The sequence below is a fragment of the Muntiacus reevesi genome, chromosome 4, assembly GCF_963930625.1.
Source record: "Muntiacus reevesi chromosome 4, mMunRee1.1, whole genome shotgun sequence".
Classification (NCBI taxonomy): Eukaryota; Metazoa; Chordata; class Mammalia; order Artiodactyla; family Cervidae; genus Muntiacus; species Muntiacus reevesi.
In genome coordinates, this window is record NC_089252.1 from 78,117,591 (window position 1) to 78,137,907 (window position 20,317).

The 20,317-nt window shown below is 42.2% G+C and overlaps 1 protein-coding gene across 1 annotated transcript in view; it reads right to left on the reverse strand.

The window, feature by feature from the left end:
* Positions 1 to 329: 329 nt before the first annotated feature.
* The window catches only part of GRM7 (glutamate metabotropic receptor 7), an 812,551-nt gene continuing 792,563 nt past the window's right edge, over positions 330 to 20,317 (reverse strand). Inside the window, exons 9-10 of the mRNA XM_065935278.1 lie at positions 6,012 to 6,258; positions 330 to 400 (exon numbers count right to left, since the gene is read on the reverse strand). Of these exons, the coding sequence (XP_065791350.1) occupies positions 330 to 400; positions 6,012 to 6,258 (318 nt within the window). The remainder of the gene's footprint in view (positions 401 to 6,011; positions 6,259 to 20,317) is intronic.

Consider the following 20,317-nt stretch of genomic DNA (forward strand, 5'->3'; position numbering starts at 1 on the left):
ACATATAAAAATAAGCTCTCACCATTGAGACTTTTAAAGTAGAGTGACCAGCACCAATTCTGCCATTACTGGATCTGGTTCAGGAAAGACATATATGCACACACCCAGTCACCTGTTCTCCAGAAAATAAACCAGGCACGTGACCCAGAGCAGCCATCTACACTGAACTTAGCAAACATCATCTTTGAAAATGCATTTCTTCGTATACATAGATTCTGAGGTAATCATGCACAGTTTTCATGGAAACATTTCTAATTCTCAGTGGAGACAAGAACACACAAATAGACAAAAAGTAGATTGTTTCTTACCTTTTGGAAAGCAGGCAAAAGCTATACTGTTGGTGGTATAGTGTACCAAGTAACAGACTTTTGTACACTCTTTCTTACTGGTGGTATACAGTCTACAGGAAAAGTAAATATATAGGTATGTATAAAATAAATGTGCACACAATATTCCTTTTTATTCTTTTTTCTTTCCTTTTGGAGAAGAGGCTGCGATAGAGACCACAGACATTAAGCCCACTCTCTCAGTGGGGTTAGTAGCTTTTGGTAGACCAGTTGACCACAATTCAGGTACCTCTGAACATGGGAGTATGGGTGCCTTGCATTTGGGCTTTACTTGAACTGAAGCAGGTGAGGGAACCAGCTCCAAAATAATGTATCTACCTGCTCAGAAGGTTTTTTTTTTTTCTCCTTCCTGTTGATATCCTATTTTTTTCCTCAGCCTAGACCTTTCATGCTGACCTGCATGATTAGTCCAGAAGAATGAAACAAGTAACATAATGTGGAGAATGTCAGGGATCCAAACAAATGAACAAGCAAAACGAAACAAAAGCCATCACCAATTGACACAGCACAGGAGCATGTTCCAGAATTTTCTCAGCATTGTTACTTGGGTAGATTGTGGTGCCCTCATCCATTTTCTAGCAGTTGAGGGATTTATTGAGCAGCACAAGTTTTTGTTTATATATTTTCCTTAAGTATATGCAAATAGTAATTTTCAACAAAGGACCAGAATACAAACCTATATTTAAAATCTTATTACTGACTTTCTGTTTCAGTGGTAAATGGCCATTCTTCTAAAATGTGCTTCATCACAATATGCTTCTTATCTTAAACTAGTCTTTCACACAGTGTGTGTCCAGCTTCTCTCTCCAAGTCATTTTATTGGTCATATTGCCCCATGTCCAAAAAGGCGGGGTGCCCCAGCTGTCCACATTCCTGCCATCTCTAATTGCTACGAAGCCACAGAGTAAACTATTTGTAACCATTCCGGGTACTTGAGCAGTTCCTCTGCACTAGCTGGGGCACTGACTCAGAAAATGGATGCTTGTTTAGAACCAGGTAGCTTAGGGCTGTTCATTTTGTGTACTGCAATCCTTTACAAGGAAAGCATCTGATCAGAGGATAATTCACAGAGCATCTTCTGGTTCTGACCACTCCAGGCGAGGAAGGAAGCAGTTCCTACCCACCATCTCAATAAAGCCATGCTGCCTCAGTTAATATTATTCATCCAACTGGAAAAAGGTCTTGGTGGCCATAGATAAGCCAAGAACCAAGTCCTCCAGTTGATCTGGCATCTTCAAGTTTGCCATGAACATACACCTGACAAGTCAACAACAGAAAGTTGGGAGAAATGAGCCTAATTCAGGACACAGGTGCAAGAACCAGAGGTTGAGATGCCCTTCTTCTTAGAGAAGGAATGTGGAGAAGGCTTCGTGGTGGCCAGATCTAAAGCTCCCCACATTAGGTTAGGACCTTCTAGCAGCAGAAATATGGCTTGTATAAATAAAAATACAGTAAGTGGCGGAGCTACACCCTTAGACCCCCTGTTGTTTTTCATCTGAGCTCAGAAGCCAACCAGCATCGACCCAATTCTGGATATTCAATATGGCAGCAGTACAGAGATGCATGGCAGTTTTTGAGAAGATTTAAATTTTGTTGAATCCATGCAGAAAGAACTTTTTCTTTCAAGCAATGAAATTTGAACTGAAGAGGCAACCTAAGAGGAAAACCAAACTTCTTGGGGAAAAATCGAGCAGTGCAGGGGCAGCTTTAATTTCTGCCCATATTATGCCAACACATTTGTTTTTATATGAATGTATACTTGCTGTATGGAGTTGGATGAATAGAGGTGAGCATGCACCAGATGACAAACTGCAATGATTAAAAATGAAAACACTGAAGATTGAAATACACTGAGACTAAGTGCTTAGGGAAACAAGAAGGTCGCTCATCCTATAAATTTAATATCCTCCCAGACACACTCCCTCAGAGAACAGTAGGCAGAACTCTCCCTTTGGAGAGACAGTCCTTCCTCAGGCCCATGGTCTGTGCTTTTATTTGTTTCTTTTTAACCAGAAAGTTTTATTTCAGCCGATAATTTATTTGTCTCTGTTACCAAAGTTCAGGAGTTTGACATTACTTGGAGCTACATTCAGTATTAAGTAGAACAGAATAATAATATTCTCTCTCATCAAAACAGCCTTGTCTATTTTCATTAATTGAATTTTCACTACTGTTCTTTCTCTATATATACTCATTTTTCTATTACTAGGGACTGGTTTTCCGTATATAATGGCGATCTATGATGTACCATTCCCATCTTAGTGGCTCCTTAGGGGTCATTTAAAATAACTATAGGTTTGCATTTTTGTCTTACCTCACATATTTCATTCTGTTAAGTTGACTTTGTCTCAGTTCAGCATCATTGCTAAAACCTCGGGAGGTATTTCCAGTATGGGCTCAAACCGAGTGTCCCAGAGTGAAATCCTTGCTTTTATGATCTCTGGCTCTGCTCTCCGATGGAGTCCTCAGAGTCACGGATGGCTATTTAAATTTATTTAAAATGAAGTAAAAATTTCAAGTGTATTTCATCAGTTAAGTAGCCATATTTTAAGTTCTGAATCACCACATGTGACCAGTGGTTTCTATAGTGGACAGCACAGATAGAGAACATTTCCATCATTGCAGAAAACTTTACTGGACAGATTTTGTGCAGAAAAGGTCTTCTGACTTTTCTTAAGGACCTTTGAGAGCTGGGTCATCAGAAACCCCAATGTTTGGAGGTACATGAATCTCCTCCTATAGTTCAGCAATTATCTGGGCACATTATTGATGGTTACTTTCAGGGAGTGTCTACACAAAACCAAAATAAATAATTTTAAAAACATCTTTTGGATTTACTATGAGACAAAGGCTCTTTTGGATTTCATCTTTTTTTCCCCCATCCTTGAACTATTTATCTTTATTCTGTGTAGACACCAAAATATCAACAATGACAAAACCCAACAAAACTTTTTCAAGGAAAAGGCATCAGATGAATCCCAAATAGAATGACTGTCGTGACTGACACAGGTAATTAAGATACTTGGATTTTTGAGTTGTCAGATGAGGCCTCTACCCAGGCAGCCTTCTTTGAGCTCCTGTCTTTGCAGACAACATAGCAAACAGCAATGCGTTTCACAGCACATTTCACCAGAGTCGGCCACCAGACATCATCATATTCTGTATATGCAAGCTGGATTACCAAACAGAGAAGCCCAAAGAGTAATTTCTGCATTAGGATTATGACATATCACTCATGTTGTGGGAAAGAGCAGCAGAGAGCAGCAAGCATGGGTTTGGGGATCAGACCTGGGTTTCAGACCAAGCTGCCCTGCTATGCCGTGTAGGACTTTGTGATAATCTCTGACCTTCCTGAGCCTAGGGTTTTTCAGTAAAAGGACAGCAATGGTCACTGGCCTACAGAGTCATCGGGAAGAGTAAGAGAGATCTCCCACCCAGAGCATTCTATTTAATGCCTATCTCAAAGGATAGCAGATGTGTTTTTGTTATTATCAGGGTCATGTTAAAATGAACATTTTAATAGCCAGTAGCATACCCCACACAGCCTCAGCAAGGGTAGATCCTCATCATTAAAGGTTAGAAACAGTAGAAATGTTGTTTGAAAGCTAGTTATTTTTAAGTAGTGCAGTATTAGATTAATTATCCCAATTCAAAATTTCTAATTTGATCATTAATGTTCAATACATATAGACTTTTGATCATGTTTTCTTTTTATCAGTATTGGACATATGTTGTTAAATTTGTGTGTCTGCACAAATATAAATGTAAAACTGCTATTGGAACATCTTCAGGGTAAGGGTATAATGCAAATCCTGCAAGGGGGTCCTAGAATCAAATGCTATAGAAGTATAACCATGTAGTATATTTAACAATACAGAATACATATAAATATGCATAAATATGTTCATGGAAGTATTTTTATTGGCCACTTGCATCTACCTTGTGGTGTTTGGTACGCCTTTAACCTTTTTACCTGTTCAGAAGTGGAAGAAAATTAACATGTAGTTGATACACATGTCTCTAGATGCCCAAGACATAATGATGTGCTTATGATATAGATATCATTATCTCAATTTAATACATGAGAATGCTGAGCTTGAGGAAAGCTCAGTGATTGTCAAAGCCACACAGCTCATGAGTAGAGTGGCTTAGCTTTGAACTGAGGTCTGTCTCAACCCGAAGTCTCTTTTCCTATACTGCAGTGATTGTCACAGTGATTCTCTCTCTGTTCCCCTTCCTGGAACTGACCATTTGTTCTGCACAATAAGAACAGAGCCTGTACCTCCGTGGTTTCTCCCTCCTCTTGCCTGTCCCCAAATCTCTTCTATTGAAACATGAAGGTGAAGCCCATGGCGTTGGTAATGGGCCTTTGTTTCCTTGTCTACAGGCTCTCAAGCATTCACTGTATTTATTCAGCTAACTATTGAGAAATGGATTGGACTGAGATCATGGATCTTTGTACAGCTGTTGTCAAAAGCTATCAGGGCCAAATTCAGTTGTTTGCTGGTTTTTTAAGATCTCAGTTGTAGAGTGTCAAGGAGTACCTCAGAGTATTCAGAACAATGGAATTGCTTTCTGCTTTGCAGTAAATCTTTGGGTATGACAAAATCATGTCATAACTGGACAGTGTGTCTTGAATGGCTTAATGGCCGGCCCGAATCCCTCCTCTAGTTAAAACAGGAAATATCATGAACAAACCAATCTGCTTCATTCTATACACACTAAGTTGGTTCAATTGTGTCCGGCTCTTTGCAGCCCTATGAAGTGTTTTCTTGGAAAACAAATCCTGGAAGTGGTATGTTTAATCTGCAATTCACTCTTACCACCATAGTACTAGTAAAGTTTGCAACTGGGAATTTTAAGCATCTAAATCCGGCTAAAATTGTCTTTCTTTTTCTTTTCTTTTTTTAAACAAACCAGTGTCTGTATGTCCATCTTCTTTGCGGTCATTTGCAGGGATGGCTAAAGGCCATGCAGGATTTGCAGACAGGCCACAAAGATATAAAATCTGACATTTCATCCTTAATCTCACCTCTAATACTTTATTTTTCATGGGCTAAAACTCCTCTGCAGTGATCTGGTAGATGCTTTCCCAAATGGGGAGGCCATTAGCATGGTGGTGTCTGGGCCTATATACTTGGATGGAAGTTTCCCTGTTCTATTCAAATATCTGATATGATTTTTGTTTCTAGAAGTCTTCCTTAGTAAAGAATCGTAAATTTCTCCACATTCATGTTCCAGTGGAAAGAAGTTATGCTTTCAAAGTTCTTAAATGTTTCAACTTCATCCCTATTGCTACAGTTCAATGGGGTGTCTGAGGTTCCCCAGCAGGAAGTTGATCCCCTAAGAGGAAGGGAACAAGGAAGGTGACTCCATAGCTGTGTTGATGTCAATTGGAGGGCTTGGGACCAAAGGTAATGAAGCCAGGGATGGGGGAGATTTCACACATCTTAAGCAGAGCTTCTGAAAGCTGCTTCCCAACAGGGAGCAAAAAGAAAGTGGTGAGCACACTCTTAGGAGCAAACGGCAGCATTCGCCAAGGCGACCCAGCCCAGAAGACAAGAGCGCGCACAGCCTTTCTCCAAAGAAAGGCAAGCATACACCACATCTGCCAGAGCTTCCTGATGCAGGACGGGGAGACGGAAGGAAGGGAGAGGTACTTACTGTTTGGGTCTACGTTTTCACAAAGCTCTGTCTTGGCCTCACCGTTGGGTCTGTCACTGGGCTTGTGTGACAGCCGCGATGACATGGTGGCTGCCGTGACCACTGCCTTGAAACTTCGCTTCCGTTTCTGGACATTGAGTTCAGGGTGGAAAATGATGATGTACACTTTCGGCATGTATAGCATCCCCAGCGCCACTGATGCACTTAGGTTCATGGAGATTGTAAGCGTGGTGGTTTGTATGTAGAGCTAGGAGACAGAACACACAAGACACTCTTACAAATAAAGTGGCTGCAGAGGGAGGCCGGACGCCCCGCACGATGCCAAGCACGACTCTGCCAGGCAGAGAGAGCACAAACCCTGGGGAGACAGAGTGGCTCTGCACATTTCTTGGAGAGTTTATACATAAATATAATTGATTTAAAGTCATAAGGTAGCTCCGAGTGCAGGTCTGTCCTGGAAAAGTCTGCTTCGTAGAGGTTCAGCGTCAACCTTGCATCAGATCTGAAGTACCTTTATTCAGAATGGCAACTGGATATAAAACCGTGGAGGTCATATCTGCAATCTCAAGTAAGGGGTAGTTTTTTCCTACTCCCCATACATTCACAAAACAATTAACATTACATGCACAGATACCCAGGGACCTTATTTGAAAAAGTCATTATGTCAATATATGTATCTTTCTGTATTTTTTTTTTCTTTTTGGAAAGGGTTCACCTTCATCATGCCTATAGCGTAGTGAGCTGAGTTTCCTTGGAAAGTAAGCCCTTCTTGCTTCATTCTGGCTTACAAAGCATTAATGGGCAAGGGATCAAGACCTAGTGATGTTGGGTTATACAGTTGCTGTGACGTGAAGGGAAGTCACTCAGTTGTGTCCGACTCTTTGCGACCCCATGGACAGTAGCCTGCACCAGGCTAGTCTGTTCGTGGGATTTTCTAGGCAAGAGTACTGGAGTAGGTTGCCATTTCCTTCTCCAGGGAATCTTCCTGACCCAGGGATCGAACCCAGGCCTCCCACATTCTAGACAGACGCTTTACCGTCTGAGCCCCCAGGGAAGTTGCTAAGGGGCTATAAAACCTGCCCTGACATGTGTTATGTGTAGTTCAGATGGTACCCGGAGCTGTGCTTATATCCTTTTGCCTCTTGAGAAATCAGTAGAGCCACCCATTCACTCATTCTTCACTGTGTTGAATCACTGTCTTCCCTAAAGTGGAAAAGATGAAGTTGAAGTGGGTGGGGAACGGTAAGATCAGTAAGAAGAAAGCTACAGACAGCTTGACTTGGTCCATTTGCATTTATGAAGTGCCTTGTCATGATTCATAGCCCACCATTCACTTAGATATGTCTGTGGTTTTCATGACTTCTAAAGCCTAGGCTCACTGTGAGGTAATGGGTGTGTTCCTTAACTTGATTGTGGAAATCAGGTCACAATATCTAAATATGTATATTACATCATCACACTGTACCTCTTAAAAAATGTTATATAACCTAAATATATGCAATTTGTATTAATCAATGATAACCTCAGTAAAGCTGAAAATAAATGAATAAATAAAGAGGTAAAAAATAGGTAGATAAATAAATAAGTACATTTCAAGTACATTTGAAAAGAAAAGTTCAAGTGACCAGTTCCCACAGCCTTTTACCTCAGTGGAAAACCTCTCTTCACAATGCATTTGATCATGGTTTTCCACAACGGTGTCTTCCTATGTGTCTGAGGATAAAATCCCCATCTTTAATGGGTTTTACAAGGGCCTGCGTGGTCTTTTCCCTTGTCTGGTTTCTCAGACTAATTATCCACCACACTCCTCACCTTTTTCCTACCTCTCTCTCTAGGATTTTATCCACATGGGCCTCCTTCAGTTCTTGAAGATGCTATGCTCATTCAACCACAGACTTTTCTGCATGCATGTGTGTGACTTTTATTTATTAAGTGTTTCCTTCTGTGTGGAATGTTCCTCTACATTTTAGAACATCCATTCCAGCCTGCCTCCCCCATGACTTTAACTCTCAGCCAGCTTCTTTACCAACATTTGTTGTTCAGTCACTATGTCACTTCCAACTCTTTGTGACCTCATGGACTGCAGCACGCCAGGCTTCCCTGTCCTTCACTCTCTCTTGGGGTTTACTCAAGTTCATGTCCATTGAGTCGGTGATGCTATCTAACCATCTTGTCCTCTGCTGCCCTCTTCTACATACAGGCCCTCAAAACACTGTTGTTCTTAGATCATTGCTGTCTGTCTGTAACTCTCTACCCACTAACCTGATCGTCTGACCGCCCGTCTCCTGGACTGAGCCACAGGTTCAGTGCAGGCAGTGATGTTGTGCAGTGGTATCATCGTATCTGCAGTGCTGACGAAGAGGAGGCGCTTAAGAAGCACACAGTGGATGAGCTCATGTGTTTGTATAAGGGGCACCTTCTTCCTCCTGATGACTCAGTGGTCATACAGCCTTTCTCTAAATATACAGGGACTGCCATCAGATCTGTTAGCTGCCTGGCCATTTCTGACCTTAGTTCTTCAATCTGGGTCTCTGGAGAAGAAATGAAAAGAGACTTTGCTTTTCATCTGGAAGAAATACTGTTTCCCAGCAAACCTTAATTTGAATGTGCATGCTTCTGAATGCTTTATGGAGCTGGCAGCCGCTCAGTGTATAACACATGACAAATGTAAAATATAAAGACAAAACAATATAGAATTAATGACCCTTTTGGTTGTGAACTAGACCCTATTTTTTTTTTAGACCCTATTTTTAAAGCTCATCTTTTCATATTAGAATACCTTTAGACTTTCATCTCCATTCTACCCCGCTGCCCACCCTGTCCAAGAAAGTCCTACCCTGAAACAGAGGGCTATGAACTTAGGCATTGCTACTTTGTCCTCTATGGCCACTGCCGTCATCCTACGAATGAGGGCTTTGCAAACCATGAATGAGCCAGTCCAAGAAAGAGAGGGAGATAAACTGACCCATGGGATCTTAAGCTTTTCTTCTATTTCTCCACTCAAAAGCAAATTCTGCAGTTGAAGAAACCATCTGTAGTTTGTTGAGTTTATGATTTATATACATAAGTTGTATACTTATATACTTATGTAAGTGTTTGTGCAGGTATGTGTATACATGCTTGCTTTTTCTCAAGAAAGGCTACTTAGTCATTTAGGACTCTAGTAGCAATGTTGCTTATTTTATGGAGTCTGTAATTTTGTTCTTTTCAAGCTAGAATCTATCAAGACTTTGATACTTGTTTTGACATTTTTGTAATTTCGGGTGACATTTCAGGAATCTGTGAAAACCAACAGGAACGTCATTGACCAAATTTCTAAATCCTTTATGTTGCAGAGTGGTTAGGAATGAAGACTCCAGAGCTAATCTGAGTTCAGTTCCCATTTACTCGCTTTGTGACCTGGGACAGATTACTTCACCTCTGTCTAACTTAGCTTCCATGTCTGTAAATACGGATGATAACATGAGCCCCCACCACCACCTCATGATGTTGTTGTGGTGATTAAATGAGATTTGTAAAGTAGGATAGGACCTAGCATGTAGAACTATGAAAGGATTTTTAAATAAGCTACATAGCTAGAAAGACAGGAAGACCCCAGTCTGCAGAGAACCCAGAGGTACTTGTTCGTGGGGATACAACCCAGCTCAGCCTCAGGAAGGGAACTCAGCTGCTCTCTTCTTGGTCTTTGGTGGGATGCTCGCTTTTTGACTCTTGAGTTTTCACCCTAGCAGCCCTTTTAGTACAATCTTTTTTAGCAAATTACAACATTTAATTTTATTTTTAATTAGAGGATAATTGCTTTATAATGTATTGTGTTGGCTTCTGCCATACAACTATGTGGATCAGTCATAAGTATATATAGGTCCCCTCTCTCTTGAACCTCCTCCCACCCCTCACTACCCACTTGAGTGAGGTGGATGAATCTAGAGTCTCTTATACAGATTGAAGTTAGGAAAAGAAAAACAAATATTATATATTAATACATATTTATGGAATCTAGAAATATGGTACTGGTGAGCCTATTTGCAGGGCAGGAATAGAGACACAGACAGAGAGAACAGACTTGTGGGGAGGACAGGGTGGGATGAATTGAAAGATCAGCGGTGAAATAGAAACATTTCCATGTATAAAATAGGTAGCTCGTGGGAAGCTGCCGCATGACGCAGGGAGCTCAGCATGGTGATCTGCGGCAGATTACAGCATATTTATTTTTTAGTCTCAAGGCTATTCCTGTTTTACCCAATGCTTGTTGTCAAATGAGCAATGCAGATTGTAGAATTACCCTGTTTGATTTTGGATATTTTATACCATTTTGTTTTATCTTCCTTATCATTTCTTGAGAGATGTAAAGGTGTTAGTGGTCGATTTTGGTCTCTCTTACCAGTACATAGGGGTTCTGGCACATACAGCGTTCCTGGGGTCAGCTCCTCCCCTCCCCCATCCCAGACTGCCCTTGTCCCATCTGGCTGTCTGCGGCTCATTGCCTCACCATAGTCCATCCTTGATGGCCTGAGCTCATGGGAAGGATGCTCCCTGCCTTGCAGTGTTCAGATACTTAAGCCTGAATTTTATCAACAACTTCAATGCATTTCCAGAATCCAGTTTCTTTTCTTTGGTTGAATGTGGCTTTCCTCCCAACCACCATGTGTGACCTAGCTTGTAGAACTAAGGAAAATGTAGGCGAAGGGTTCCAAGTCAGGTGGTGTTTTGCACATTACTCTACCAAGTAGTTTTCTGAAAGTCTGATCAACAGAACCTCTGGCTCTCAGTTTCCTCATTTGCAAACTGAAGATAACAATAGTTTAGGGTTCAAATGCTGACTCTGATGACCTAATTCATTTAATGTATGAAAAGTGCTTCGTACAATGCCTGGGAAACACGTATACATGAAATGTGAGCTGCTAATATTTATATTCTGCCGAATATTTGTATCAGGATATTGGTGTGTAGACCTTAAGATAAGTCTTCCTTAGTATTCGCTGTCATATATTTTAAACTTTTAATGTACGTCTTAGTAATTAACTAGAATGTAGGGTCTAAAAAGCCAGGCCTATTCATGTCCTGTCTGATTGACATGTACCAGCAAGTATAGTATTAGAGACACAGTTCTGTGCTGAATTCAGGGCCAGGCAAAGCCCAGCTAAATCTGCCCTGTGCATTTTCTCATCTTGGTCTAAAAGTTCATTGTCACATAAATGTGACTGCAGAGCACCATGAGATGTCATTGTTGCTTTATAAATAGACGTAGCACTGAGGATTATTGGAGTTCTCCTTCTGTAAGTATTGACTGCTAAAATACTAAGAAATTCAAACAGTCTAGATTTCTCCTGAACAACTTTGAAAGTTGCCAACTCTTCCGTGAAAGTTTCAGAGTCAATTTAATTGAAGACTGCTTTGAGAGATTCCAGGGCAACTTGTTAACGACCACATGCTATAAATTCACAGGTAGCTGTATTTTCCAGATAGGCTATGTGACAGAGACTTTTCATTTCCAGTGTTGGTGCATCATCCACTTATCACTGGCATTTTCAGTGAGATTGGTCACCGTCAGTATCCATGAGGGATTGATACCAAGACCCCCTGAGGATACGAAAATCTGAGGATGCCCAGGTCCCTTATATAAAATGATGCAGTATTTACGTATGTGTACCCTCCTATACTGTAAATCATCTCTAGGTTAATTATAATGCCTGATGCAATGTAAATGCCATGTGCCATGCCACACCTGCCTGCCGCTCAGTCATGTCTGACTCTGCAACCCCATAGATTGTAGCCCACCAGGCTCCTCTGTCCATGGGGTTTTCCAGGCAAGAATACTGAAGTGGGCTGCCATTTCCTTCTCCAGGGGATCTTCCTGACCCAGAGAAAGAACCTGTGTCTCTTGCATCTCCTACATTGACAGGTGGATTCTTTACCACTGTGCCACCTGGGAAGCCCAGACGCTATGTAAATAGTCATAAATACCATGCAAATGCTATGTAAATAGTTGCCAACATGCTGAAAATTCAAGGTTTGGTTTTTGGAGCTTTCTGGAAAAATTTTTTTCCAAACATTTCTCACCTGCAGTTTGCTGAATCCATGGATGTGGAACCCATGGAGACAGAGGTACCCACAGTGGTGGACAGTGGTAGGCCACTACCGAGAAGCCGCACAGACCACTGTGCCAGTGACAGGGCACTCTAGCTGCACTCAGGGAACCACATTCTAGTGGCAGAAGGAACACAGTCTAGAATCAAGTGTGTAAGGGGCCGACACTGCTCCCCAGTCCTTTTTCTCACAGTTTATACCTGGCCCTGCCTGCTTTTCCCCTGGGCATGTCCTTTGCTCACCTATTTCACCTCTGGTACCCTCTTTTGCATTTGATGTTCAGTCTAAAGTCTCCTTGTACTTAAAGCATCCCTATAACCCAATTTCTCCCATAAATCTAGTACTTTTATTGCACAATTTTGCATAGCATGGTGACTTCTAAGAATGCATATGTCACCTTATAGCAGAGCTGATTGGATAATAAACTCACTGCCTGCACTTAACTAAATTCTGGTTGCACAATAAGTTCTACACTTGAAGCAAGTACTGGATATTAGAAATAGCCTTGGCATTCACAGAGAATAGTTCTGAGGAAAGCGAATATCTGTAGTCTGTTAGTTACCATCATCATCATCGTCATTGTTCTGCTATTATGTGTGGGTCTCTAGATCTTTATTTCTAGAGTTGAGGCCATAATGCTAGCTATCTTGTAAGGTTGTTGGGATTGAATTGGTGGGCCATTGTGAAATACACAGGAAGGTGCCTAGCATGTAGAATCCAAAGCTGTCAGTATCAGTGATTGATTTATTAGCTATAATATAAAATGACTTGTTTTTTATGTTCTCTTTCATATCATTTTAGTACTAATACACTTTGAAATGATCATCTTTCTTATGGAATTCCACTGAATAACAACCTATTTTAGGGAAAAACATCTCATTAGTTGGCTTCTATTTTGTTTGAAAGTCTGTCCAAACCCCTATCCTGTCATTGACTATTATGAGAAATAAGCAATTAAGTGAATTCCCAGATGACCACTGAAAATTGGGAAAAGGAGGCTTTCATAGAGTCTTTGGTAGGATGGGAGAAGTTTCATAGTTCTCATGACATCCCAAAGTCTATACAACAAAAATGAAAACTGTGTCTGATGTAGGTGGAATAGAGATGAAGAGTGTATTATTATCTGACAAATGTTTGAAACACCCATGTGTCTAAATTGAAATGCAAGTTCTTAGCAGTTAAGACCAGTGTTTTTGATCCTTGCCACCTGGACCCCTTGGTTCCTAATCAGAGTCACCATATTTGTGAGAAATAATAATGACACATGGCTGGAAATGAGACAGGATGTTTTCAGTAAGACTTCCTCAGTTGTCCAGAGGGTCAACATGCTGAAGGCTTTTGCGCAGTAATGAAATAATGCATGATGATAAAAGGATTCAGTATAATGATGAGGAAAAATACTGTGTTTATCGGGAAAAGATACTCGCATTTTCCGGAGGGATGGTGTAATGGGAAAACAAGCTCTTTCTTGTTAGAAGTCATTTCAAACTCGGCCTTGGATTGTTGGTTGGTGATTGTGGGCAAACGACGTCACCTCTGACAAGTCAGTCAAAAGTCAAACCCAAGAAATTTGTTACCAGAGTGTCTGATACAAAAACTCTCATTCTACCACTACCATAGAGACGTTCTGAGCATTTGGAAGATTAAAAGACAATATACTGCCTGGTGGCATGCACAAAAAATGAAAGAGTCTTTATTAGAGTACATGGCCCCGTCTTTGACAGATAATTTTCATGCTGTTCTATTCAAACCTGTTATCTTTGAATAGGCAATTTGTAAAGAATTGACAGGTAATATCTATAAAAGAATACAGGCACACATTCCAAATATTTTGGGACACACTCTGTGGACAGGTGTATGGCATGAAATTATAAATAATGGAGGCGACTGGATGATTATTGGACAAGACCTCGTTTGACTGTTTTATTTTTCTCATTTAGTATCTCTAGGCAGACATGATGTTAAGTTGACACACAGTCACATTATTTCTTTGGAGGGACACAAGGACACACACTCCAGGTGAATGCAAATCAGTTTCTGGAGTGTGAAATAAGTGATTGTGTCATGCTTGAAATCACCTCCATCTCAGTTCTTCGCTCTCCTGATCAAAAGCCGGATGCTTTGTCTATGCCTGTGTCACGTCATCAGAGAGATGCTGTTATTCCAGTTGACCACATCCTTGGGAAGTTCGGGGTTTCACTCCCCGTGTCATCCTAACGAGCCGTAGGCCGTCCTCGTAGCTAATTCTTGCAGGCAGTCACTTCTGATTTTGCTGGACACCAATGCACACAGCCTACACACACTGATACACAGGATTTTTTCCCCCATAACCAGCCCTGCAATCCCTCAATTTTGATTTCAAGCTTTTTTCCTCCTCCAACTACAAGGCAGGAGTTTCAGTCTTTTATAGAGCCAGCACTGGCACTGTCTGTCCTGTTGTATTATCTAGAAGGTTATTTACCGTACCTGCTGGTTCAAGAGCCCCACAAATGTTAGGTCCCTGCCTGGTTGTGATTTAACATACCAAGGTGAACCCTTTCACCCTCCCCCACCCCGCTGCCAGCCTGCAGAGACACATTTCTGCCAGATTTCCTGGCTCCCCAGGAATCCTTGGCCATATTCTTTAAGACTGAAACTAACAGCATTTTGTAGGAGGCAGTGTCAGATCCTGTCTTATAATATGAAAATACTGACATGTACCTCACTGGGGAACACATTAGGTAACATACGATGATGTTCTGTATCATTCTGCAAGTAAACCAGGGCATTAAAAAGAAACATCTGAACTTAACGTATTCCATTTCTAAAGCTGTCATTTGAAATATTCCACTTATAGAAGTGCAAAGCTGTCTCATCTTGCCAACTTTTAAAGTCATCTTTCGAGTTCTTGTGAACATAAAAAAGACAGAAATCCAATGAAAATACTGATGCTGAATTAATGGCTGAAAGAGAGAGACAGTTTTGGCATCTCTTGGGAATAGTTCACGTGTTTTAAGTTGGGCTTGTAAAGTGTTCATTGAAACTGGGCTGGAGTGTCACTGACAAGAAGACAGTGTCAGATCTTTATAAAAAGAGGGGTCTTATCTCAGTTTTCAGAGACATTGGCAATGACTTTCTGATGAACTTTGGCAGGTTTTGATCATCATCCAGCTGTCTTTCATCCTCTCAGTTCTGGCTGTTAGTTTTGTCTGTCTTCCTCTGTCCCCTCTGGACTGTACCTTCCCCATCTTACTGCTGACCTGTGGCAGCTCCCTTCGTTCCCTTCAGATTCTCCCTTCCCCTTGCATTAGCTCATACATTTCTATGTATCATTTTTCCTTCCCTGCTTTCCCACTGCTTTCCCACTGTCCCTGGTGCAGCACTGTGGGTGTGGACAGGGGCGGGCTCCGCAACTTCCCTCCTGACTCAGTGGGACCCACTGTGTGCTGTGGGACCCTCTCAGCCAACGGTGGCCACAGCTGACGGGCAGAGCGGCTAACAGCTAGACCTCAGCGCCAGAATTGCCCACCCAGGGGTAACGTGATCCGAACTCCTCAGCGAGGACCTCAGCTGAGGTTTAGTTTAAATCCAACAGGAGAAAATAGCTACAATCCAACTGCTCAGAAAATTGTAGATAAAAGGTTGTTCAGCCTGTGCCCTTTACTGGAATGCTGAGGGCTCTGAGATGGGGGCAGAGAAATAACACTCATCCTGCAGGAAGAAACGGAACAAGAGGCAGTGAGGAAGGCTGAAGAGTAGTGGCCGACCGGTTCATGGTTTGATCTTACTGTCATCAGATCCATGTTCCTTTCTTGTTGTTTCTGAGGTCCTGGATCATGGGTCTCAAAAGTACAGTTTCTTACCCACTCACTCCCGAGGGCCTGGAGTCTTGCCTCCGTCTCTGCCTCCTGAATCTGCCCTCTGAACCTGCCCACACTTCTTAGCGCACCTACGAGGGATTTTTGCAGGTCTCATTCCTCTTTAAAACTCAATGCTGAAGCTTATAGTGTTGGGGGCTCCAGCTGTCTTACTGCATTAACTCAACCTCCTGTGACACTTTGGATGAAGAGACAGTCCTTCACATGGCCCCAGGAACTCTGCAGGGGCCTCCTTCCACCTTCTCTTGCCTTATCTAAGTCCTTCAGATATGCAATGCACTGTCCATCCTCAAGACTGTTTCACATGCTGTTCCCTCTCATCTTTTCCTGGCTCCCTCCTCTCTGCCTTTTGGGTCTCAGTCTTACTTCCTTGAGGAGGGCTTCTCTGACTCTCAAATGGAAATTATGCCCTTCCTCTTTTGCCTGCTCAAAGCACATACTATTGCCCTTCATCACATCAATCACAAATTAGGATTATTCACTTGAGTGTCTATTTAATAAATAAGTATCCCCTCAATAGACTGTCCTCATGATAGCACAGACCATATACTTTGACCTACTTTACGGAGCTCCTGGAACATAAAAGTACTCAGTTCATAGCAGCTGGAGAGATGAGTGAATGCAGTCTAGGACACACGTACTGTGCAGCCAGGAGCAGTGAAACATACGACAAGTACACTCGCACCGGAGTCAAAGGTTCTGGGTCTGGAGGTAGGACCTGCCACTTCCTAACCACTGTGGGTTCTCAAGTAGCTCACTTAGCACTTCCAGGCGTGGATAGTGGTGCACCATGCGGTCACGATGGGCTCCCTTCCCAGAGCTGTGGCAGAGGAGATGACGTATAAGTGGTCCTGCCTCCTAAACCCTGAACCCCTGGTCTAAGCACCACCCTGGTACAGTTTATGTGCACTGGACGGTGTAACCACATCCAGAGGCTGTTTGCTTCCAAACAGCTGCATTTCTTCCCATCTTTCTGGATAATTTTCGCTCTAGCAGTCTCACTGGCTTCCTGTCTTCCCCAGTCCTACAACTAGAGGCACTCCTCTGATCCAGTCAAAGCATTCAAAGCTTATAAACAGAAGATGTAAAGCACAGATAAATTGTCCCCTATGCTAGGAACAGAACCAGAATACTTTGTGCATGTCAGGGAAGGAGAGAGCATTCAGGAGTGAACAATTCAAGGCAGAGACCATGTTTTAATTTATCTTGGCATCCTCATGCCTGGGACAGGGAGCAGGTTGCATATATGTTTGATGAATGAGATGGTCTTCACTCCTTTGACAAACCCAAATGTATATCAAAGCCACTCACTCATCGCCACGTCACAGTTCATCATACACCCCCAGCCACACTGGCCTCTTTCATTTCCCTGAATCTGCCCTGCTCTCTCCTGCCAGAGTGTGTGAGTGTCCGTTGCTCAGTCATGTCCAACTCTGCTACCCCATGGGCTGGAGCCCACCAGGCTCCTCTGTCCGTGGGATTTCCCAGGCAAAAATGCTAGAGTGGGTTGCCATTTCCTTCTCCAGGGCATCGTCCTGACCCAGGGACTGAACCCAGGTCTCCTCCACTGAAGGAGGATTATTCACCTTCACTGAGCCGACAGCAAGGCGCATCTCCTGCCACAGGGCCTTTGCATGCACGGTCCCCTTTCCCTGGAGTGTTTCCCACACCACCTCCCTCATCTGTTCATTCTTCAGCTCACACTCCAGCATCACTTCCTCATCCAAGACTCTTCTAGCCAAGACTAGGTCTTTCCATCCTGTTACAGGCTCCCAAAGCAATCTCAGTAATTCACATTTAAACATGTGTGTGTGTGTGTGATTAGCATCTATTTCTGCCACCAGGAAGCATCTGCTTAGCTCACTGTCGTATCCCCAGTACCTAGCACTGTGGTGGCAAATTCAAGGGGCATCGCTGATACTGTTAGGAAGGAAATATGGGGGACACAAAATAAGAGGTTATATTTGTGGTCTTTGGCTTTGTCTCTGGGTTATCCCAGAGAACAGACTCAGAAGGGTACCTGACAGAAAGAAGTCAATGTGCAATGTTCCTGTGGATTCCCTGTAAAAGGGGTTCTTCTCCTTTGACCAAGGGGAAGGATGGACTGTGTTGTCCTGGGGCGCTGGTACTTAACCTCTTTACCCCCCATCATGTGTTCACTAGACAAGAAAGCATAACTATCAAGAGTGACCCTTTTAGAGCCTGAAGCAACACTAGAAATCAACAACCCTGCCCTTCTGGAAGGATGGGAGCTTTTCTTTCAAAAAGCATAGGCTAACACTTAGGTCAGCACCCAATTGTCTCCTCACAATAGAAAAATGAAATGGTTGCCATGACAACTCAATGAAGTGTTCGGGCATTGTGTTTTGCTTTTTTTTTTTTTAACCAAAAAGTGCTGACTTTGACTTAACTACTAATGCATATGCATTTTGTTTGTTCAATTCAGATCCCTCCTGGAGTTTTTCTGAATCATCAATGCGTATCACTTAAAAAATTCACCTTTAGAAAGTGGAATGGCTCAGATTAGGATACTAGTGATGGGGGGAGGGCGTGGCTGAAGGGGACAGATGAGAGCTACGCTGAGAAGAAAAAATAAAAGAACATGTGGATGGACTGGATTGGGAAGAAAGAAAAGTAAGGGAAAAACCAAAGAATCACTTTCTTAATATTCTACCTCCTTTTATGCAAGCCCCAAGTTAGAATCATCCTAAGTCACAACAACACTATACAAATCCAGAGCATCTTTGAGCTCTCTTAAAAAAACAAATGTGTTCTCCCTTTTCCAAGCAAGGGTGACCTGGCTAAAAATACTTGCAAAGACTTTCAGTTGATATCAGCACAGTTCAATCCTGCCACTCTTCTGGAGTGCAAGGCCCCAGAAATTTATGCCAGCTTCATCTCCTCCAACATTCACGAGCTCATATTCTAATCTAATCCCAATCACCCAAAGCTAATCCTTCACCATCATTTACATCTTTGGTTATGATTCTCTTTCCAAACTTCTACCCTGCATTTATTCCTACTTGGAATTCTCAATTGTCCCTTCTTAAGAAAATAAGCCTACTTTCTCTAGAAAGCGCTAAAGAGATCCACAAAATGGTTAAATGACAATGCAAGTAGATTCTGTCTCTCAACAGAAAATGCCCAGACTCATGTATAGAGCCATTATAACTTATGAAAAAAAGAGGTCTATTGTTTCATCTGATTCTTGAAACCATGTCAAACTTTGATATAAACTAAGAAAAATGCATGAATGTGTCTTAAAAAATAATTTTAGCGGCAAATTTTCTACTCTATCTTGACTTATGAAGTCACCATACATCATTTATGGGAGAAAGATGAAGCAGGAAGTCTTCATGGCGTGGGGGTACTATCCACATACAATCCGGGTCCACAGAGCGCAGTGCCCTGAAGAAGTCTCTGTAAAGGTTATTCTCAGTTATGTACAGGTACATATTTATCATCTTTAATGCAAGGCTTATCATCTTCATCAACTTCATAGGGCTGCTGCGACAAATCAGCATCTAAAACCACGTTGAAAATGGAGATTTTCTTGTAAAACCTGGCTTTGAACTTAAAACTCTTTTTTAAAGTTACTGAAGTGCCACTGATTTACAGTGTTGTACAAATTTCTGCTATACAACAAAGTGATTTTTTAAAGTTCTTTTCCATTAAGGTTCATTGCAGGATACTGAATGTAGTTCCCACTCAACAGTAGGACCTTGCTGTTTATCCATTCTCTATAGAGCAGTTTACATCTGCTAATCCCAAGCTCCCAATCCACCCCTTCCCCATTCTTCCTCTCCCTTGGTAACCACAAGTCTGCTGTCTCTGTCGGTGAGTCTGTTTCTGTTTTGCAGATAAGCTCATCTGTGTTGTATTTTAGATTCCACATGTAAGTGATACCATATGGTATTTGTCTTTTTCTGGCTTACTTCACTTAGTATGATAAGCTCTAGGTTCATCCACATTGCTGTAAATGACATTATTTCATTCTCTTTTATCAGTTCAGTTCAGTTGCTCAGTCGTGTCTGACTCTTTGCGACCCCATGAACTGCAGCACACCAGGCCTCCCTGTCCATCACAAACTCCCGGAGTTTACTCAAACTCATGCCCATCGAGTCGGTGATGCCATCCAACCATCTCATCCTCTGTTGTCCCCTTCTCTTCCTGCCCCCAATCCCTCCCAGCATCAGGGTCTTTTCCAATGAGTCAACTCTTCACATGAGGTGGCCAAAGTATTGGAGTTTTAGCTTCAGCATTAGTCCTTCCAATGAACACCCAGGACTGATCTCCTTTAGGATGGACTGGTTGGATATCCTTGCAGTCCAAGGGACTCTCAAGAGTCTTCTCCAACACCAC